Here is a 21,596-nt window from a genome sequence, read left to right as displayed (position 1 = left end):
AGGATCACGCCCTGGGCCAAAGGCAGGCACTAAACCGCTGAGCCACTCAGGGATCCCAAGAAACCAGTTTTAGAAGAGACTAGACAATCCTCTACAAGTATTTAATAAAAGATGAACAGTTTTAAAAAGTAGGATGCTTAATGAAACACTGAGGAGTAGTGTTAATAGTGGTGAACAGGGGAAGGGATTGGGAATGGTCATAAAATCAAAGCAGATTTCCATCTGAATGGGTGTGGTTGATGTTATAATAAGGAGAACCTATCTGTGTTACTTCTGTGATTCATAAAGATTGTTTTACTTTTTAAAAAATATTTTATTTATTTATTCATGAAAGACACACACAGAGAGGCAGAGGGAGAAGCAGTCTCCCTGCAGGGAGCCCGATGCAGGACTCGATTCCAGGACCTCGGGGTCATGCCCTGGGCTGCAGGTAGATGCTCAACCATGGAGCCACCCAGGTGCCCCATAAATATTGTTTTAATAAACTTAATCACCTTGAAATCTTGCATTTTAAACTGAAAACTAAAGAACAAACTAATCATCAACAATAAATAATTGGGTAAAGGAACCAAACATCCACTTATTTGATGAAATGCAATGCGGGCTTTAAAAAGGTTCTTATGAAAAAAAATTAAAAAAATAGAAAAAAAAAAGGTTCTTATGGAAGAAAGTTTAATGACATTTCCCAACATGGGTAAGAGAAAAAGAAATGTGTGACAAAGTAGCAGGTTTAATGACATGAAAAGATATTTACAACACTGTTAAGGGGAACATATGGGTAAAAAGACAATATTATATTATTGAAGTTTTGCTTTAAAAATTTTTATATTTACACACACACGTGCAAAAACAAAACAAAACAGAAACAAAAACAAAAAAGACCTCTATACTTGTACATACAGACCAAAAAAGTCTGAGAAGATCTATACGAAAATGTCAACAGTGATGGGGAGAGAAAGAGATTTCAACTAATTTTTATTTTCTTATTTTTATCTATTGGTAATTTTTTATTTTTGCATAGGAAACATGTCTTGGCTGTGCAACTAAAGCCTCATTTTTAACAAAAATTAAAATAGGTTTTAAAGTCCTTTCTCAAGAAAGGAAGACAGTGAGCAGGACAGACAAATGGAACTGTTTAAGGATGCCCATAATACCTGCATTTTCTTTGTCGTTGCCCCCAAGGAAATCTAGAGACACGGCAAGTGACCACCAGCAGATAAAAGAAGTCAAGTAGCTAAGGGCAAGAGAGGCAACAAGAAAGAAGACCTCAGTCAAGCCCAAACCACACGGTGGCCTCGGAGGCAGGGAGGCACGTGCGGGAGTGTGAGGACGGGCAGGTGTGCAGGTGTGCAGGTGTGCCAGCGGCGAGGACGGGCCGGCGTCGGGGTGGGTGAGCATGCTGGCATCACTGACTCAGAGCGAAAGGCCGAGTCAGCAAGGCCTGGGGAGGGCAGAGCACGGCTGCGGTGCTCCTCTTGCAGGAGAGGAGGACCCCCGTTTGTGAAGGTGGTGCCAACACCTTGGTGGCCGTTTCATTTTTATTCGTTGTTTTTGTCAAGTGGCAGATGGAGAGGAACGATCGCACTCCAAACCAGTAAGCAACTTACAGCATCACTGACAATAAAGTTGGTTTCTGAGATGTGCGGTGACAGTCTAACCTGAGCAAAACCTGTTCTGGAAAATCGGAGAAGAAAGTGAACTGATGCTTTTTGTTAGATGGACAAAGCATGTGATGGCTCCATTGGCCAGGGAGCACCTCATCGTACGGAGATCTGAGACACTGGTCACGTCCAGTGACCTATATATCAAACTCCATCCAGCCATACTTCATACAGCTTTCCTTTCCTACTCATCTGCCTACCTAGTCTTAGTCAACCTCTCTAGAGAAAGCCTCCCTGACCCTTACGGCTCTCTGGGATGTCTACCTGCGTCATTCGCTTTGGCCCCTTTCAGAGTCACCGTTTAGATGTTTCACGTCTATTGTCTTCTGAACCAGCTCCTGAGTTCCTACGGTGCAGGTGTTGGGACTTAGGCTTGCTTTGTTTGCCACACCCACCACGATGCAGCGCAACACCAATGCATTCCCGAATCGGACACCAGCGCTTTCCAAACTACAAGTGAATGACACGACCAAGTCCGTGAATTTCTGGTCAACATCTATTTAAATGTAATGAAACAGAAAAGACAGAAAAAGGCATAGTACAATATAAGTATTAAGGGTAACTTCTAACTCTTGTTTGAGACACACACACACACACACACACACACGATGACAAGGCAAAAGTGTATTTCTCATTTGCTAAGCCTCTGATATACCCCACTTGTGCAACATCGACTCCACTGTGTGTAAATTTACAACTAGATAAGTCAGCCACGTCACTGAATGGTCACACAGACCCCTACAAGGAAAGCTGTTCTAGAGGCACTTGGGTGGCTCAGTAGCTGAGCATCTGCCTTTGGCTCAGGACGTGATCCCAGGATCCAGTCGCACATCGGGCTCCCTACATGGAGCCTGCTTCTCCCTCCGCCTCTGTCTCTCGTGAAAAAATGAATAAAAATTAAAAAAAAAAAAAAAAGAAAAGAAAAGCTGTTCTACTCACAGGATCCATAAAATAAAGAACCTAAGGTGGCCACATTTTGCACCATAACGCATCATGGAGGCCAAAGCTGAATAGAGCTTTGGAATAGAGTAATAGTTAGGCACCTGTCCCAACAACAAAAAGTGGCCTAGTAAGTGGCAGGAAAGTGCTGAGCTGATCTAATCCAATATGATTATCTCTCAAGAAACTGAACGGGTGGCTGTATCTGGAAGCCAATAGGTAACATGAGGTGGCTAGGCCCACGCTAGGTAACTTCGAGTCCACGTTAGGAGAACTCAGAAACAGAGGATGCAGGAGCTCTCAGGAGAAAAGACAGCCATGGTAAAAAGGGGAAAGAAGTTCACGACAAGAAGAGATAGTTACTGAGCCACATCATCAGCCAAACATCAGAGGGGAAATATCGTTCCTGCTCTCCCAGAGCCCTGGGCACATGTATCCATGCATGATAAAGAGAAACTTGAGAGGCTCCATTCCAGGTAGTCTCCAAACCCTAACAAAAATAGGAGAGGAAAACAGTATTTAACACTCCTAGTTTCAGCTGCCTCGATACAAGGTGGAGAAACATTACTGCCCTCATGCTGTTGTCCTGAGGGCTACATGACCCAGCACAGTCCCTGGTGCACAGTAAGTCCTCTGCAAATATTTGGTCAATAATTTAACTGCATGTCAACAAATTATCCTCATAATGACCAATGGTAGAGTTCCTGAGCTACAGCCATCCCGCAAGTCAGCTGCTGCACTGCATGCTCCTCCTGAGACCTTGAACCCTTGCGGATATAAGGATATAAGGGCTCCCTGTTGCTCAGTTGAGCAAACAATCATACTCCTTTGCGTATCACCATCTGAAACAGAGTTTCCTGCCACTTCAAAATGGGAACCACTCCATGTTCGGGTGACTTGGGTTGGATGGGTGGCAGTGTTTGTTTATCTCCCACACCAAAAGGGAAAATAATCTGCCGTTTCCTTTCACTGGCAACCATACTTCTGTAGAAGCTACCCGTGGGCTCTATAGTCTTTACCTCTTCAAGTAATAGGCATTCAGATAACGAATGCCGTGATAATCTTAAGACAGAGCACGGACTAAAGTAGAAAATCAACAGGCTGGATAAATCTACAAATTTTGAGAAATTTTTAAACACAAGTTCTGTACTTAAAGATTCACTAATAATTTTTATAGTCACGACTTCTCAATTCGTCATGGAGACAAATCACTCCGAGGTTGTGGTCTTAAGCAACAGTGCCGTCATCGGACTATAGGAGCAGACGCCACAAGGGCACATCTTAAGATCGAGAGGGTAAATTCGAGAGTCTGATAGATGATTTCCACAATCCAAAGCTCAGTATGATGGAGCCTTTTCACACAGTTATTCAGAACTCCTCAAAGTAGCAGAACCTTCCGTCCTTTTACCTAATTGCACCTTATTCTTACCGAGTGCTATTGTTCTTGAATGCATCTCATTTACCTCCCCAAAAGCAATACCAAGTGAAAAACCAGACAGCCATTGAATTTGATTTCATAGTAGCCAATACCTACCACAGGCTAACATAATTTTAAACTATGAAGATGCCAAGTTCCCCAACGTATCAAAGACATATATTAAATCTAGGATGCAGGGGCACATGGGTGGCCCAGTGGTTGAGCACCTGCCTTGGGCTCAGGGCATGATCCCAGAATCCTGGTATCGAGTCCTACATCAGGTTTCCCACAGGGAGCCTGCTTCTCCCTCTGCCTCTCTCTGTGTGTCTCTCATGAATAAATAAATAAAATAAAAAATCAATCAACCTAGGATATAGCTAACCAACCATTAAGGATTTTTTTTTATATAAAAATTAAAATCAGTCTCCAAATGGTCCCTGAATAGGAAACTTCCTCGCTGTTTTCACTGCTCAGTAACTTTCTATTAATTTTCATTTGTGGGATTGGATTCTGCATTTATTCATTTATTTATAGATCCATTCATAAACTCAGCTAATAGTTACTACACACCTACTGTAAGTCAGATGCTATTTCATGTGCTACGCAAATAGGAAACAAAATGACCCAAAACTTCTACCTTTAGGCAGCTTTTATTCCAGCAGAGCAGATGGACAATTAACCAAAAAAAAAAAAAGAAACCACACAGTATGTAAGAGAGGTAAGCGTCATGAAGAGGATAAGAAATATTCAAAAGGTGCTAGGGAGAAGGTGAGGGAGAAAACCATGTGGCTCTCTGGAAGAAGAGCTACTATAAGCTGGGCAGACCACTAATGCCAAGGCCCTGGCACAGAGTACACCTTGTATTCGAGGAACATCAGTGTGACTGAGCAATAAATGAGCAAGATGTAGGAGAAAGCAGGAGATGCGTCCAGAAAGGTAACCAGGCCAGATCCCATAGCCTCACCGGCCACTGTAAGGCTTGGTCTTGACTCTAATGAAGATGCAAACACCGGAGGGTTCAGAACAAAGAGACAGTATCTCAGCATATTTTAACAGCATCACAAATAACAATATAATTATATGCTGCTACATGGACAGGGGATGTAGAGGGGACCCCAGTAGATACAGGAATTGAGCTGAGAAGCAGTGTGGATAATTCACTTCTGAAGGTAAAGGCAACACACAGGCTTTGCACCAAACTGTAAGAGGTTAAGGGATAAAGAGAAGAGTGGGGAATGGCTCCAAGGTTTTTGACCCTGGCATCTAGAAAGATGGAATTGTTATTTGCTTAGAAAAAAAAAAAGTATATTGTGGGAAAAAGCAGGTCTGGGTGGGAGAGAAGAGAATTAGCAAAAGTAAACTTTTGGCCAGGTTAACTTTGAGATGCCAAATATATTAGAAAAGAAGCTGGGCATGCTTGTCTGAAAGTTGCGGGAAGGGTCCAGTCTAGAGAAATAAACTTGGAAGTCATCAGAGTATGTGATGTGTTTAAATCCACGCGATTGGATGAGATCACTAAATAGGCACGGAGAAGAAGCCCAAGTAGGAGCCAGGGCACCTCTGACATTTAGAGACGGGAGGAGGAAGTGCCCACCAAGTAGAGCAAGAACCCCCAGCTGCACCAATTTTTTTTTAAGATTTTATTTATTTATTCATGAGAGAGAGAGAGAGAGGCAGAGACACAGGCAGAGGGAGAAGCAGGCTCCATGCAGGGAGCCCGACGTGGGACTCGATCCCGGGTCTCCAGGATCACACCCCAGGGCTGAAGGCGGTGCTAAACTACTGAGCCACCGGGCTGCCCCAACACCAATTTTTTTTTTAATTCCACTTACCCACCATTACCCCCAAAGGGTCTCCGTACAGGGCAGTATCTCTGCCTGGAGCTCCTCAATTCTGTCCCTGGCCCCTACCACCAACTGCACCCAGACACCTATCTTGACATGCCAGTGATGGTGGCTTTTGTCTCTTCCTTTGCCACCATCTGCCGGTTGACAGCACCTTGCCCAGACGGGTGCCCTCCCCGAACAGGATCTCAGAGCAACACAAACATTCCTTCATGGCATTAATACAGTTATAAGTCTTTCATTTGTGGGGTTATTTGATACTTGTCTCACCACGAAGGGCGTCTATAAGGACATGAAAGCAAGGTGGAGTCTGTTCTGCTCTATCTCCGGGCATCTAGCACAGAGAAGGCTCTCCATAAAGACCAGATGAATGAAGGAATCATTCATCCATCTCTCTCATTGGTTTTCTGCTCAATGAAATAATGAGACCCTCTTTGTATTGGGTCTCAAATCTAGATTTCTGGTTGAAATGTCTTTTTGTAGTTATGCCAATCAAAATTTAATAACTCTGTGCTCATCTCCTCCCACTTTCTTGGAGCACCTGTCTTGTGCTCTGCCTCCCTAGGGGCATGGTGCACACATACCTACATTTCACACCCTATTGTTCTCTCTGGAGAATCAAGAACATAAACATTGGCATATCTATTATTCAATTGTCCTTTCATTACTCAGCTGCAGCTTGAGCAGTTTTTCCCTTCAATCTATATATATTATTCAGAAAGGTTTATAAAGTTCAAGTTCCAACTCTGCTAGAATTCAGAAAAAAGGAAAACTTCTAAAGTTCAAGTTCCAACTCTGCTAGAATTCAGAAAAAAGGAAAACTTCTAAAGGTGATATGAACAACATGGAAATTATACGTAATACATAGAGAGCTCCAGGGGTACCTGGGTGGCTCAGTTGGTCGAGCATCTGGCTCTTGATTTGTCTCAGGTCATGATCTCAGGGTCATGGGAATGAGCCCTGCATCGGACTCTGTGCTCAGTACAGTCAATTTATCCCTCTCCCTCTCCTCCTCACTGCACCCCCACCCCAAATAAATAAAATCTTGAAAAAAAAAATAGAAAGCTCCAGTAAGGTGTTCCCCATATTTGGAGATAAAGTCAAGAAAAACAAAATCCTCAAACTGAAATATTAAAAAATATATATAAATGAATAAACATAAACGTGTGTGTGCATTTTTCTAAAGATGCATTCCTCCAAGTTTTTATTATATTCTCAAGGTATGTGTAACTCCCAAAAGGAAAGGGGAAAAACTATATGCATTGTACAGAATAATGCAGAAACTAGAAAGAACCCTGAAAATCAGCATGTATGGACACAAAATTATTTATAAGACACATAGTTCAGAAAAAAAGGAAATTGTAAAAGCCGTGGAGTATATATTTAAGTAAACACATGCAATCTTTATATTTCCCTTAAATGTATATACGGGGATTTTGAGAAGAACATTACCAAATTGAGAATAGCATTCCTATAGGGTAGGGGAAAGAGATTGAGATCGCAGATATGATAAAAGAGATTTTAGTCTTATCTGAAATGTTTTTTTTTAACATGGAGAACTTATTAAATCAAAATTAATTTTCAGAAATGTTAAGAGAACACCATAATCTAATAATACTGAAAGGGCAGGAGCATAAAGGCCAATCCTTGGCTCAGCTAAGCAGGCCCCCAGCTCCAGCCCTCTTAGCTAGAATAGGATCTCTGCATGGGTCTCAGGTGTAGGCACATGATCTCTATTTCTGTTTACAAAGATATAAACATTCCAGGAAACCTACTGTCCAATTTAAAAGTGTGGACAAGTATATATCTAAAGCCTTGACTGTTTCCACTATGAGTGCTAAAAGCATGCCAGACGTGAAAAACGAGTATTAAAAAAAAAAAAACCACAGACACAAAAGATAGATATGGTAAAAGGCATTAATCACCATGTAAGGTAAAAAAAATAATTTTATGAGACCACAATGTTGCAAAACATGAGTGGAAAGTTATGTGATGTGACTGAAGAGATTATTTTAAGCAGCAAGTCACTGAACCCCTGAAAATTCAGACAAGTGTGAAAATTTAAGGAAAAGGGACACAATTTTCTACGACCTCTAAACGCATAAAGCATTTCTGCCAAAAGGATGATATTCAGGTTTATTACATCCGTGGAGCTCTGGTTTTTAGTAGAACACGGTAGGTCTTTCACAATAAACACAGTGTAAATTCTAAAAGAATAAGTCCCATCAGATCCAACGGCTAAGTCTCCAAAGTGTCTGTTATACGTTCAACTGAATGAAATTGTATTTATAGAAAAATCACCATTTTTCAAATCGTCCTGTCTCATTTGGCAGTTCCAGAAAGTCATCCAGAGGCAAACAATGTGCGCCCGAAGAGCGGAGCCAGGACTCAGAGACCCAGGTCCTAACGTCAGATGGCCCGTTGGACCGTTAGCCACACTACGCACGGCTGCAGGAACACTCGGATGGAAACAGAGAGACCGGATCCCAACTAGAGAGTTTCAAATTTCTGAACAAACTGAAGAGATACCCAAAAGGATCTAAGATTATTGATAAAGCCCCATGTCAGCAAGTGCCAAAGGGGAGCAGAGCAGAGGGTGACCGTATCAGGTGCTCAATTCCAGCGCAGTTTGCCCACGTGCTTGTTGCTGCCTCTGGGGTCTGAACACCCTTTTCAAAGGTACCTGATATGTCAAGGTGATGGAAATTACACAAACGCACCCCCATGGCAAAAAAAAAGAAAAGAAAAGAAAAGAGAAGAGAAGAGAAGAGAAGAGAAGAGAAGAGAAGAGAAGAGAAGAGAAGAGAAGAGAAAAAAGAAAAGAAAAGAAAAGAAAAGAAAAGAAAAGAAAAGAAAAGAAAAGAAAAGAAAAGAAAAGAAAAGAAAAGAAAAGAAAAGAAAAAAGAAAAAATAGGGTCAGGGCATGGCTGGCAAGTGTGGCTTTGGTGCTGTTGCTGATCTTGACAAAACAAACACTGGTTTCACAATCAGGATTTTTTCAGTACATGCACAGTACACAGTATGTGATCTCGAGACCTCGGGACGAGGAGGTGTGGTTAGGAGGAAAAACAAAAAGACTCCAGTCAAGATCTATCTTTTATTTTCTGTCATACTGTAAATGCTTCCAGAATCCCATTAAAGGATGAACTTTAGGGAGATCACTTTGCATCCAGGACTCAAGTGCCTGCCCACCTGGCACTCACCGTAACAAGTCCTTAGTGTTCCATTCCAGAATAATAATATCAATATTTTTCTTCAAACCCACAGGCTTTTCCCAGAGATCTAAGAACTGTTGACTTAGTCCTCATGCTGCCATTCCAGGTGAGTCACTGGGTTACCGACCTGTGGGTGGCAGGTTCCGAGTCTCTGGGCACAGATCTCTGGAAGTCAACAATGACTTTCCACATTCAAAACCTCATATCCCATGCCCTTCAAAACTGGGAACCATAATCATTTTAAATGATTTCTCGTGTAATTAGTGTTCTCGCAGGACTCAAGAGCAGCACAACATTATATCCCCTGGAATGAAGACATCCTACTGCCCACCAACCTACTTTGTATCGACTGGAAGAGATGGGATCCTACCTCCTTTGACAATCAAGTGAATGAAGAGTAAACCTGTCACTGTCTTAGGATCCTAAGGAGCCTGGGGTTGTATTCCTAACTATTGGAGAAGAGCCATGGCTAGATGGGAGAACCTGCTGGAGGAGGCACCCCTGCGAAGTACATCACCATTAATTTGCTTTAATCTGACTCCAGAAGTGTGTGGCAGCTAGACCTTCCCTTTTCTTGAAGTCCAAATAAACGCCTCTTACACCGTTCTAATTCTCCCTGATTGTGAGATAATCCCAACACTACCGTGAAACCTATTCCCAGCCATGTAAGTGGGGACACTTGTCACCTGTGTGATTGTCCAATGGAACCAAAGGAGATGTATGAACAAGCACACTAAGGCATTATACGACAGATTGGAGGCTTAAAGACCTATGTAACAACCCTAAGTTACTGCAAGTTGCTGCATACTGAATGTTCCTCACAGTCAGCTGGTAAGAGAAGTTCCATCATTCCAGGAGGCAAGCAGGGGTTTGCAACAAATAGATTTTTAGAAAATAAAACCATCAACCAGAGCTAATGCACATGTGGGCTCACACATACCCTCACACCCAGAACCACCCACCACCACCACCACCACCAGCATCCTCCTCTCTTTCTGGGATGGAGGCCATACTCAAATAAGGGTTTTGTATTAAAGTGACATGACAAGATGCAAGACGAGATGGGGACTACCCTATTAATTTGGCACATTAAAAGTATGCATGGGAAGAGTGGATGTTTCTGAGATCCACGCTCACTGCTGCAGCCCCTCCACGAAGGAGGATTAGGACATGAGCTCACACAGAGAAACAGAGGTGCAGATCCCTATGGAAACATCCTGACATTGTTCCTAATTCGCAAAGCTTCCTCTCTTCAGGGTCCTAACTGCAACTCGGACATGACAACTGCCAGGCTTCTAGAACAGTAATGACCACTTTTTGTGTTGAAATATCTACTTTCCTAAAAGCCAGAGCTGCTTGCAATCTTTTAGTGGGTAGAAAACCCACGTGGGAAGTACAGAAGAGAACGTCAGGACAGTGATTATTTTGGGAAGGCAGAAAGGAGAAACATACTGGAGAGGAGGGTGGTTAACTGGATATTCCTTAAAAAATAAAAAAACAAAAAACAAAAAAAACAAAAAAACAGAGATCTGCAGTAAACATACTGTAATGTTAACATTTGTTCAATGTGGGTGGCAGGTACCCAGAAATCTATTACACACATTTATTTTTAAGCTTTTCTGCATGTTTGAAGTACTTTACATATATTTTTTAAAAAGGTAAAATGTTTTAAGTGTGAAAAGGAGACACGAAAAGCGCAAAGAAAACGCAGGCTGGTGTCTAAGAATGGAAGGTGGCAAAGTCCAAAGCTGCTCTGATTAAATGTAATTGCCAAGCAACACAATAAATACACACGAGCCTCCTGGGAGCACTAACATCCGAGATAACACACACCAAAGTTAGAACCCACTTTATAGTCTTACATCTTATCACTAGTCTTTTGATAGCAATCTTGTTAACAAAAGGCACCATTGGTACACTTACCCTTTGCCAAACGACATGCATGCCCCTATTTGATAATGTACTGAAGGAAGTGTAGTATTAGTCTAATGTGCATTTGTTAATCTAGATGAAAGCCAAACTTGAGGGGGCCTAAGGAAGGCAGCTTGCCTGTCTGCACTAAAGCCAGGTAGGATGAGAGCGTAAGCGGCACAGAAGTATACATTTCTGTTTAGCATTCAGAGAACAGCAGCAAGATTTAGGCCCGTGCTAACAAACGCAGCTGCTGGCCATGGAGAAAGCGCAAAAAATCCACAGCTTTCTCCTCAAGGATCCTCTGCCAAATGGTCCACACCAACAACGGAATGACAGCCATTTAGAGCCAACGCGGCCTCCAAGGGCCTTGTCCCCAGCTCTTCCACATATGTGCTTCGGTATATAATATCATGAGATCATTAGATCAGGATACAAGGCTACAAGGCTACCACTATGTCAGCTCTGTGAACAGGTGTTACCACCTGAACATATGCAAAACCTAGAAATATCACAGGAGTTCCAAACTGTTGGCATAGGAGACAAGACCGGCCCATAAATACTTTGTTAGCCTCACACGTCACTTTTCTAACCCTTGAATTAGGACAATACTAATTGTCCTAATACTAATAATACTAAAAACTAATCTGGATTTCTGCATTCTCTTCTCTAAATATCAGAAGGTCCGGCAACACTGGGCTGGTGCGAGCTAAGTGGCAGCTGCTCAGGTTATATGGGGTCTGTTTACCACAATCCCCACCAGGTCTCAGCATCCACACTCCCCAGCATCCCTTATAATGCTGCTTGCCCTGTCCCTGCAGGCATTGCAGTCCGTGGCATATACTAAGCATGCCACACCTTGGAGGCTTTGGAAAAGAATAAACTCTCCTTAGAACAGAATCAGGGGTTAAGACGGAGATGGAGAGAAAGGGCTCAGTTTCTACAATTCTGAATTCTAACGCAGGGGAGACGAAAGGAGGAAGAATCCGACCAGAAGTCATTCCCATCATCAGCGTCCGTCCATTCCCATGGCCCGGTTACGAGACCAACTCCTTTCCTTAAGCCGGCGTGTCCCCTGACTGAATATGAGATTCCGGACTCCGAACAATGCTCATTTCAGCTTAAGAGGGAATCACTTCTGCACCCATGTTGCCTAAGGGACTCACAGAGGTGTACTGGCTTGTTTTTGATGCAATGCTCCCACCACCCAAGCCAGCCATGGAAATTCCTTTCTACTTGGTAATGCATCAGATGCCCACAGATGCTGTGCCCAAACTCCTATCAAGTAAACTCAGCAGCACACTGTGACATTTGTTAAGCCAGGAGGAAGAGAAATTATAGCTACAAACAAAAGAGGTTTGATGCAGAGAAGATAAATTACTCATCAACACAAAGTAAGTGTCAGACACGCTCACACAAAAGATGCACAGAAGGAAATCAGCTGCAAGAACACATACATGTGTCTAAATTAAATGAAATTTCCAAGGAAGAGCCATCATAAACTCCCTATTGACCACAGACAAGCATACATGTTTGTATATATAGAGCCATGATTATGATAAAGTTCAGGATAGATTAAGTTACCTCTCTATATACACTGTATTAAAAAAAATATGAGAAAAGATTATCAAGCAGGAAAAAGTTCCAGAGTATAGTATATCGGTGTCACGGCACCCCATTTTGTCAAAATCTAATTTTCCTAATCAGAAGTGTCAAAATCCATATTCTCACTAGTGCTCGAAGAGTTTTAAGAAACATTTCACGACCTAAAATGAAGAATCTTTCTCTTTCGGGTCATAGGATCATTAGCAGAAAAATTAAAACCACATCCAGACCTAATTTCCCCAACTTGGTTTTCTCCTGCCCACAGATTGGAAAGAAAAAGGTAAACACTTACCGCAGAGAGCTGGCTCCATGTGGACCTCAGTGGCTTGTGGTGAATCACAATTTTTTCATCTGACTTCTGCTCTTTGGGCTCTGACTCTTCATCAGAGTCAATGTCAAGAGCCTTTTCTTTGTAGTTCTGATATAGGACAGCATTTTCTGCAACAATACAAACCCCATATGTCACTAACTGCCATTATCATGCTACTTGTTCTAAACAAACATCCAGGTTTATACAATGTTTGGTCTCCAGGTTAATAAACAAAGAATTGAATGGATTTTGTCACTGAAGAATTATTAACCAAAAAATGACTTTTCTCACTCATTTAGCTCTGCCTCAAATTCATGGGTAGGGCAAGGGGAGGGATCCATACATGAAATAGCAACTGAAGCAAAGTCCCATGTCTCTGTCTACCACTCATGGAGGAGAGCTGTGCCTGTTAGAAATCACTATTTTGGGGGGTGGTGGTGGTGGTTAAACTGGATTCACACCCTACCTTTCCTTCAATGTCCATCACCATTCATTACCTATTTTACAAACATCTACTGTATACCTACTAATGTGCCAACAGCTGGGAGTAAATGGAAAATAGAAGACTTTTCTTGTGCCCTCATGAGCTAAAAGTAGGAAAAGCTATTAGTCCCATGTCACTCAATCATGTATTCATTCGGCTGATGTTTAGAAAATGCCTACTTGATGCCAACAATGGCTAGGCATTAGTGAATACAACGATGAACAAGAAAGATAAAAATCTCTGTCTACATAGAGCAGACATTAGGGTGAGCAGAGAATGACAAGCAATAAGCCAAGAACTTATGTCAGATGCTGGTACGTCATGGAGAAAAATAAAGGAGGGAAAAATAAAATAAAATGGAGAAAAATAAAGCAGGGGAGCGTTACAAGGGGGTAATGTAGATTGTAAATAGGGTGATTTAGGAAGGCCTCACCATGATGACATGTAAGCAAAGACCTGAAAGAGGTAAGAAAGCAATCCACCTTACAGCTGGGGAAAGAATACACCACTGGAGGGAGCAGCAAGTACAAAGGTCCTGGGACAGGAGTCTGTTGCATACTCTATACGTACAAGGATCAGCAAGGAGGCCTAAATGGATGAACTGGGTGAGGGAAGGGAGAAAGTTTAAGACATAAGGGCTGGGAATGTACAGGGGGAGATCATGGAGGCCCTTGCCTCAATGCCATTCAAAGGGCTCCTCTGGTTTCACTCGGAGTGAGAAGGCAAGTTATCGTTGGATTGAGAACACAATGATCTTGTACATAAACCTACCTATAACTGAATGATCTATATACAGGTGCTCTGAGAACAGTCTCAGAAGGGTGTGACCCAGTCTGGGAGTCAGACAGGTAGGTGTTACTAAGAAAATCTAAGATCTGAAAGCTGAGAAGCTACAGAGATAAAGGAGCGAGCATATGCAAAAGCCCTGAGGCAAGAAGAAACACAATACCTTAGAAGAACAAAGGCAAAAGTCCATAGGTAGAGAGCATGGGTGTCTGGCGGACAGAAGGGCAAGGTGAGTTTAGGGAGGATGAGCCAGATGGTCTAAATCAAAGCAGAAGTCTGCAGGCAATGGTAAAAAACTGGATTTTATCCCAAGTACAAACAACTGGATTTCCTTCACACAGCCAAGACTGTATTTTATCCTGCCGGCAGTGGGAATCCACGGAAAGGAAAGGTTTGATTCTATCGTTGGAGCAAGATACTGACTGTGTAGGGGACCTACGAGGATTACTATGGAAGAATAGAGAATTGGGCTATTAGGGATGGACTGGAGGTGGGGGGGGGGGGGGTGTCAGAGAAAGGATGTGGTAAGGATGTTCCCTAGGTCCCTAAGTCTGCAGGCGCAACAAATGCACAGCAGGAGATGGCAACCCCTGAAGACCTTCACCTTTAGAGGGAAAGACCATGAATTTGGTTTAGGACATCCTGAGCTCACAACGCCTTTCCCACCTACCAAAGCTGGCAAACATCCGCCTTCTCTCTCATCAACTGCTGCGGGTTCCGCAGGCACCAGGACTAAAATAATACTGGAGTCAACTGCGCGATTTTACTGTCCTCTGATTGTTTTGCACATGTAAAACCGATTATGAGGGTAAAGACCCGGTTACCACACCTCTGTAGGGCTCTTTGAAGTCCTCAGTGGTTGACACAAAACACATGGATACACTGCTGATAAGATTCCTCGTTTGTTCCCACAACGCAGGCAATAGTATCGTTAGCCTCCTCTCAGACATGATGAAACTAAGGCTCCGTGAGGTTACGATGCTTTGCTCATTGTCACTCCACCGATGGACAGAAGCAGTAGGATAGGAACCCAGGTCCCGGGCTCCACCATCAGAGGTTCTTACCACTTTACTGCACCTGATCCAGAGCTACATTCTTGTTAGTCATTAACTGTAGGCATTCTGTATTCCTCATGTACACATGTGTGAGAAAAATTTCTAGGTCATTATATTTGAGAAGAGACACGAGAGTGCACAGAAACAGCTCCATCTAAAAGGAGACAACACAGAACTGCAAAAAAGCTGTGTCCTCTGACATTAAAAAAAAAAAAAAAACCCTCAACATTTCTGACCCTTTGAGACAAAGATCCCAGAATCAATGTCAAATTCGAGAAGATGCAAAACACCTCTCTAAATACCTATTGGGTAGATGCTCTGTTCACTTCATGGTCACAAAGGGATATAAGAGGAAGTAACCTGGGGCAGCCCAGGTGGCGCAGCGGTTTAGCGCCGCCTTCAGCCCAGGGCGTGATCCTGGAGACTCGGGATCCAGTCCCACGTCGGGCTCCCTGCAGGGAGCCTGCTTCTCCCTCTGCCTGTGTCTCTCTGTGTGTGTCTCTTATAATAAATAAATAAAAATCTTAAAAAAAAAAAAAGGAAGCAACCTGGACTAAGAACCAGTCACATGTCCTAGACAGGCTGTGTGACAGTGGGCAAGGCACTAAACCTCTCCAAGTTCCCAGTTTCCTCTAATTATAAAACCAGGGAGATGAATTTATCCAAACCAGCTAAAATACTGTATCAGGGTTTCTTCTCCATATAGTTTCCTAAGATTGGTGCAATGAAAACTGTTTTTTTAATCTGGTCCTGTGTAACTACTCCAAGGGATCGGATGTTGATAAGAATTATTATTGGGAAATAGTTTATAATCACCTAAGATTTACGTATTTTACAACTCTGGGTGATTATTTATTTACCCTTCTTCATGACTCTTTAAAGGTCAGAAAATCCTAACATTTCAAAGTATGATAGGAAGTGACTACCTTCAGCTCCACTGTGCTCTGCAGGTGGGGCTGTTCACTCGCTTCCCACTGCTCTTCCAGTCGGTTGACACTTGACCCCTCTGTTTACCAAAGTCCACTAATCTGATTAGGGCTTGAACACCTGGCTGAAGCAGCTTTTCTATACGGGTTACAGATTCTTAGGACTATGTTTCTAGCAGCCAGGAGAGTTAGATTTCCCTAAAATTGAAACTTGATAAGCAAACAGGAAGTCAGAAGTGACACTAAAATGTGGAAATATGGGGAAGGGAATAATGAAGTCAAAGGGAATATGACTTAACAGCTAAATGCCAAAATTGGGATTTTTAACTAAAAAGCTAGACTAGCTCTCACCCTTTTTCCATTTTTCAAGGAAGGCGAGGATAGAGTCAGAGTAGATAAGAATTAAAAATCCAGGACACTGGCAGACAAAGTTATCAGTTTACAAAGAATGCCGTTAATTCCATTCACTGCTGGTATTACTGGATGAAAATTTAGCTTAGTGCAGAGCTTTGTACTGTATAATTTGGGAAGAAGTTGGACATTTTTCTCATCTTAAGTGTTTTTGTTACTGCAGTTGGATTTCAACTTATAATTGATATTCCACATTGAAGCAGCAATAAAAGTCTGGAAAATCAAATGCTTACCTTCCCCATCAAATGTTCCTTGTCCTTTCAGCATTTTTTTCTAAGAAACAAGCAAAAAAAAAAAAAAAAAAAAGGAAAAAGCAAAGCAAACTATGTATGAATGAGCCAAATAAAAAAAATACAGCTATTTTAAGAAAAAGTACTTGTTACATTCATTGGATTTCCAAAAGCATACAGCAGATGATCCCTTGAGTAGTTCACTCATCTGACTATAACCCACTAAAATGGTGAAATAAAATGTACAACCCACTAAACGGTGAAATAAAACGTACAATGTCCCCCACACCCCAGCAAAAGCTTGAGAATCCTCAAATGACCAGCACTTCAGCTCATTTCACTACTCAGGGTTCACCAATCACTGTTAAATTGAACTCTGCTATACTTGCAGAGGTGAGGGGGTTGGGAGGGGACCCCTAAAATGTTATGTCATTTCTTTAAGGCCATGAGAGCAAAAATAAAATAGCCTGACTTGCGTATTACATATTGACGCTTACACAAACTGTTTCCAGTTCTCTGATTAATCAAGAAAAGTGGTGGCTGCCAAAATGAATTTCTGCTGAGATCTGTCTAAACTGTTCCCAGAGAAAGCGGCACATGCACACTCCAAAATATCCTTCTTTAGTTTTCCCCGTCCCTTCGTCATATTTGGCAGTATTTTAATACGCACAACTCCCAGGCCTTTATCAGGGAGTAATTAATACACACGGCTCAGTTGAACCTGAAGTTCTGAGCTACCAACTTGTTAAATGCATCCAAGAATAAACGGGCACAGCATGGGCATAAAACACAACCACAGACGGTGGCGAAAGACACCAGCAACAACAGAGATGACAAACTCTCTGTATCTTCTGTAATTCTGGCAAATAACTTTAAAAATCACATTTTGGGGATCCCTGGGTGGCTCAGAGGTTTGGTGCCTGCCTTTGGCCCAGGGTGCGATCCTGGAGCCCCGAGATCGAGTGCCGTGTCGGGCTCCTTGCATGGAGCCTGCCTCTCCCTCTGCCTGTGTCTCTGCCTCTCTCTGTGTCTATCATAAATAAATAAAGTCTTAAAAAAATAATAAAAAAATAAAAATCGCATTTTGCCTGAACGCTATGTAGTATGTTATCAGCACTGACCAAACCATTCTGTAATTGATTCACGTAGATAAGCCGCTTTCAATAAAGTAATCAATACGCTCAAAAGAAATCAGGAGTCAGTCGCCGGTGCCCCTGACAGGTGTCCCTAAGTGACACCTCTGGATGAGCACCAGGTTGAGCACAGGGCCCAGGGCACCGGGGCTGCTCTCCACCCTCTATTCAGCCCCCTGTATTCAGAGCGTTCAGCACTCAGCCCATACCTGACTCGCTGTATTTCTTTCTTCACATTAGTCCCCCCACGTGTTGCCCTAAAAAGTTACAACAGCACTAAGCGTTTCCCTTCTTCCCACGAAGGTGCATTATTACCCTGGCTGTGACAGCCAGCACTGGGAGGGCCAAGAGGTCGGTGTGCACGGGTCTGACCCACAAAGAGAATTAAAAGAGAAGGATAAGGGATCCCTGGGCGGCTCAGCGGTTTAGCACCTGCCTTCAGCCTAGGGCATGACCTCGGGGTCCTGGGATCGAGTCCCACATTGGGCTCCCTGCATGGAGCCTGCTTCCTCTGCCTGTGCTCTGCCTCTCTCTCTCTCTCTCTCTCTCTCTCTGGCTCTCATGAATAAATAAATAAATAAAACCTAAAAAAGAAAAAAAAAAAGAGAGAAGGATAGCTTCAGGTTTCCTGCGTGGCCCTGGCCCCCACCGCCAACCCCGTCCAAGACCCTGGCTTCCAGGGGCAGCAGCAGGAGGAGGGTGTGTGTGTAGGGGAGGGGGGAGGGGGGAGGGAGACACACCTGCCTACTCTCACCTTTATCCTTCCCAGGCTGGAAAACCTCTCCTTGTCTTCCATCACCGCTCTGAGCACGGGCTGGGACATCCTGTTCTTCTTCTTGGACGTGGTGGGGCTGTCCAAGTCCAGGCCGCTGACCACGGCGCGGCGGTAGGACGTGGAGCGCAGGCCCCTGCGCAGGGAGCCCGGGCTGCCGGCGTCGTGCTCGGGCTCGGCCTCGTCCCGCGTCCTGCGCCCGCAGCCCCTCCACCATGCTGCGCACCTTGAGGAGTCTCCTGTGGGGCTCCCCGTTCTGCAGGGGGGCCTTGCTGGCTCGGACCTCGGAGGCCAGGCTCCTGGGAATGAGCTGCTGCTTGCCCACCTTGAGCGCGGCGGGGCTGTTGGTGCTCAGCACCACGCAGGGGCCCCCCGGGGGCGCGCCGTCCTGGGCCGGCCGCCGCGGCGGGGGCGCCCTGCGCTCGGGGGACCGGCTCTGGGCGCGGCGGGGGCCCCCGGGGGCGCGGGGCGGGCCCCTGGGCCGGGGGCGGGGCGGGGCGGGGGGCTGCAGGGCGAGCTGGCGGGCGCGGGGGCGCGGGCCCTGGCGGCCTCGGGGAGCCGGCTCCGAGGTCCGGGCGCAGCGTCCTCCCGTCGGGCACCGGCCCGCGCTGCAGCTGCGGCCGCGGGGGCGGGGGCTGCCCTGCCCGGGGCTGCCCGCGGAGGCGCCGCGCGCCCGGGGGCGGGGGCTGCGGGGCGGGGGGCGCGCCCCGGGCCTCCGCGGGCAGTCGGCGCGGGGCGGGCCGCCGGGGCTCTGGCAGGGCTGCGGCCGCGGCTTGCTCCGGCCAGCGGCGGCGGCCGAGGGGTGGAGCGCCTCCGCCACAGCGGGGTCAGGCTGCCCGGGAAGTCCACGCGGCTCTCGCTGTCCATAGCGGGGTCGCCGGGGCGCGGTCGGTCGGGCTCGCCTGGGCGGGAAAGAGAGCGTGGAGCCCGCGCGCCCCCCGCGGGGCGGCAGGGCAGGCGCAGGGCAGGCAGGGCAGGGCAGGGCAGCCCCCCCCCCACCCCCAGGAGCCCGCCACCCGCCGCGGGCTGCCAGCCGATGCTCCGGGCGCCCGCGCCCCTCCAGCCGCCCCGGGCCCCCGGGGTCCCCCGCGCCCCGACCGGCCGCTGTACCTCCGCGGCTCCGCGGCGCCCAGGGCCCACGAGCATCCCCGCCCTCGGGGCCGGGGTCGCGCCCAGTCGCCGCAGCCGCAGCCCAGCCCCGAGCTCGCCGGCCGCCCGCTGCCCCGCGGCCCCGCCCCGCCCCCCGCCCCCGCCCCCCGCCCGCCGCCCCCGCCCCCCCCGCCCCCCCCGCCCCGGCCGCCCGGGCTTGCCGGCTCGGGGCTCCGCGCGGGGAGCCGGGGGCGCAGCGTGGGAACCAGCGTGGGAGCGCGGCCGCTTGCAACTTAGAGAGCCCCGGGGCGGGCCTGCGGGTGACAGCCGGGCCTCGCCGCGCTCCCGGGGCCTGCGAACTCGCGTGTGCGGGCCCCGCTGCCCCCGCGGGCCACGGCCCGGCCGTAGCGGAGCTCCCGAGGGTGGGGGGGGCGCTGCGTGCGAGGAAACTGAGGCCAGCGGGCGTTTGCGTTCAGGGATTTGGGATATCTTAGGCTTTGCCGGGGTGGGGGGGGGTGTTTGTGTGTGTGTGTGTGTGTGTGTGTGTGTGTGTTTAGAGAAGGGAAAGGGCAGAGAGACTGAGAATCTTACACTACACCCCCCGCTATGGGGCTGGATCCCAGGACTCAGCTCCATCCCGACCTCCGGAGGAAAAGAGGAACCATCCAGGTGCCCAGAATAGTTTATGCTTTTTTTGTTGTTGTTGTTGAAGATTTTTATTTATTCATGAGAGAGAGAAAGAGAGGGCAGACACCCAGGCAGAGGGAGAAGCAGGCTCCATGCAGAAAGCCCGATGTGGGACTCGATCCTAGGTCTCCAGGATCACACCCTGGGCCGAAGGCAGGTGCTAAAGCGCTGAGCCACCCGGGCTGCCCATATTTTATGCTTTGAATCCTGAATTTTACCAATCAAAGATAAATGTAACTAAAATGTATATGTACATGTGCTTCTAAGCAGACATCGAATAAAAGTTCAAAGTCCTCCGTAACTTACAAGGCCTTGCACAACCTGCCTACCTCTGCAGCAGTCTTTTCTCCCAATACTTTATCCTTCATTTTTTTTCTTAGGCCACAGCCGCCTTTAAGTTTGACCACCCTAGAACCTGCCCTTGTGTTTCTCCTTGACCTTCTGACGGTTACCCCATCAAAGACGACTTCCCTGAGCCCTCCAGAATCAGCCCACCGCCCTGCTTATTTTCCCAGCCACCTGTTCTCTTCCTTTTCTATATTTAATGAGAATCTTCATGCATACACACTTATTTTTGTGTTCATGTTTATTATCTGCTTTATCTTCTTTAGGCTGTAAGCTTCAAGAGGGCAGGAGCTGTCGATTTATTGCCCCTCTGGATTCCAGACACAGAGTGGGCACTTAATAAGTATTTGTTGAATGAATTTCTGAAAGGAATGAAGTAAGGACAGAGAACATCTTTCCAGAGTGCTCCATTGCCAAATAGTGGAAAGTTGGTTGTATCCTGGCCAAGCTCCTGCTATGTGAGAAGAATAAGGCAAACTTGAGAGGACAAATGACCTTAAGATCTATGTAATTAATTCTATCAGCAAGACATATGGGCTGTTCTCCAAGTTCTCTTTCAGCATGCATGCATTCATCCAGCAGAGATATAGTGAGCATCCACTGTGTGCAACTTAAGCTACTCGTTTTTGCCTTACCTACATTGAATGTAATGGCCAAAAGTATTGAGAGGAAAGCTCCGGGTTGTGAATAAAGCATGAGGTTTTTCATGTTTTATACTTTACTGTATTATCCAATGCTGTGCATTGAATATATACTACTTCGGTCAGAGATATTTC

At 45.8% G+C, this 21,596-nt stretch overlaps 1 protein-coding gene across 1 annotated transcript; it reads right to left on the bottom strand.

The window, feature by feature from the left end:
* Nucleotides 1–765: 765 nt before the first annotated feature.
* On the bottom strand, nucleotides 766–18,884 carry LOC119878172 (rho guanine nucleotide exchange factor 26-like). Its single transcript, XM_038588891.1, has 4 exons — nucleotides 18,682–18,884; nucleotides 16,798–16,837; nucleotides 12,885–13,030; nucleotides 766–2,157 (listed from the first exon to the last, which is right to left on the bottom strand). The coding sequence occupies exons 1-4, from the start codon at nucleotides 18,748–18,750 to the stop codon at nucleotides 2,029–2,031; spliced, it is 384 nt and encodes a 127-aa protein (XP_038444819.1). The 5' UTR covers nucleotides 18,751–18,884; the 3' UTR covers nucleotides 766–2,028.
* Nucleotides 18,885–21,596: the final 2,712 nt, after the last annotated feature.

The sequence above is a fragment of the Canis lupus genome, unplaced genomic scaffold (assembly GCF_011100685.1).
Source record: "Canis lupus familiaris isolate Mischka breed German Shepherd unplaced genomic scaffold, alternate assembly UU_Cfam_GSD_1.0 chrUn_S1079H1249, whole genome shotgun sequence".
Taxonomy (NCBI): domain Eukaryota; kingdom Metazoa; phylum Chordata; class Mammalia; order Carnivora; family Canidae; genus Canis; species Canis lupus.
Note: the sequence above shows the minus strand (reverse complement) of the source record. Positions and strands in the feature narration are given on the sequence as shown.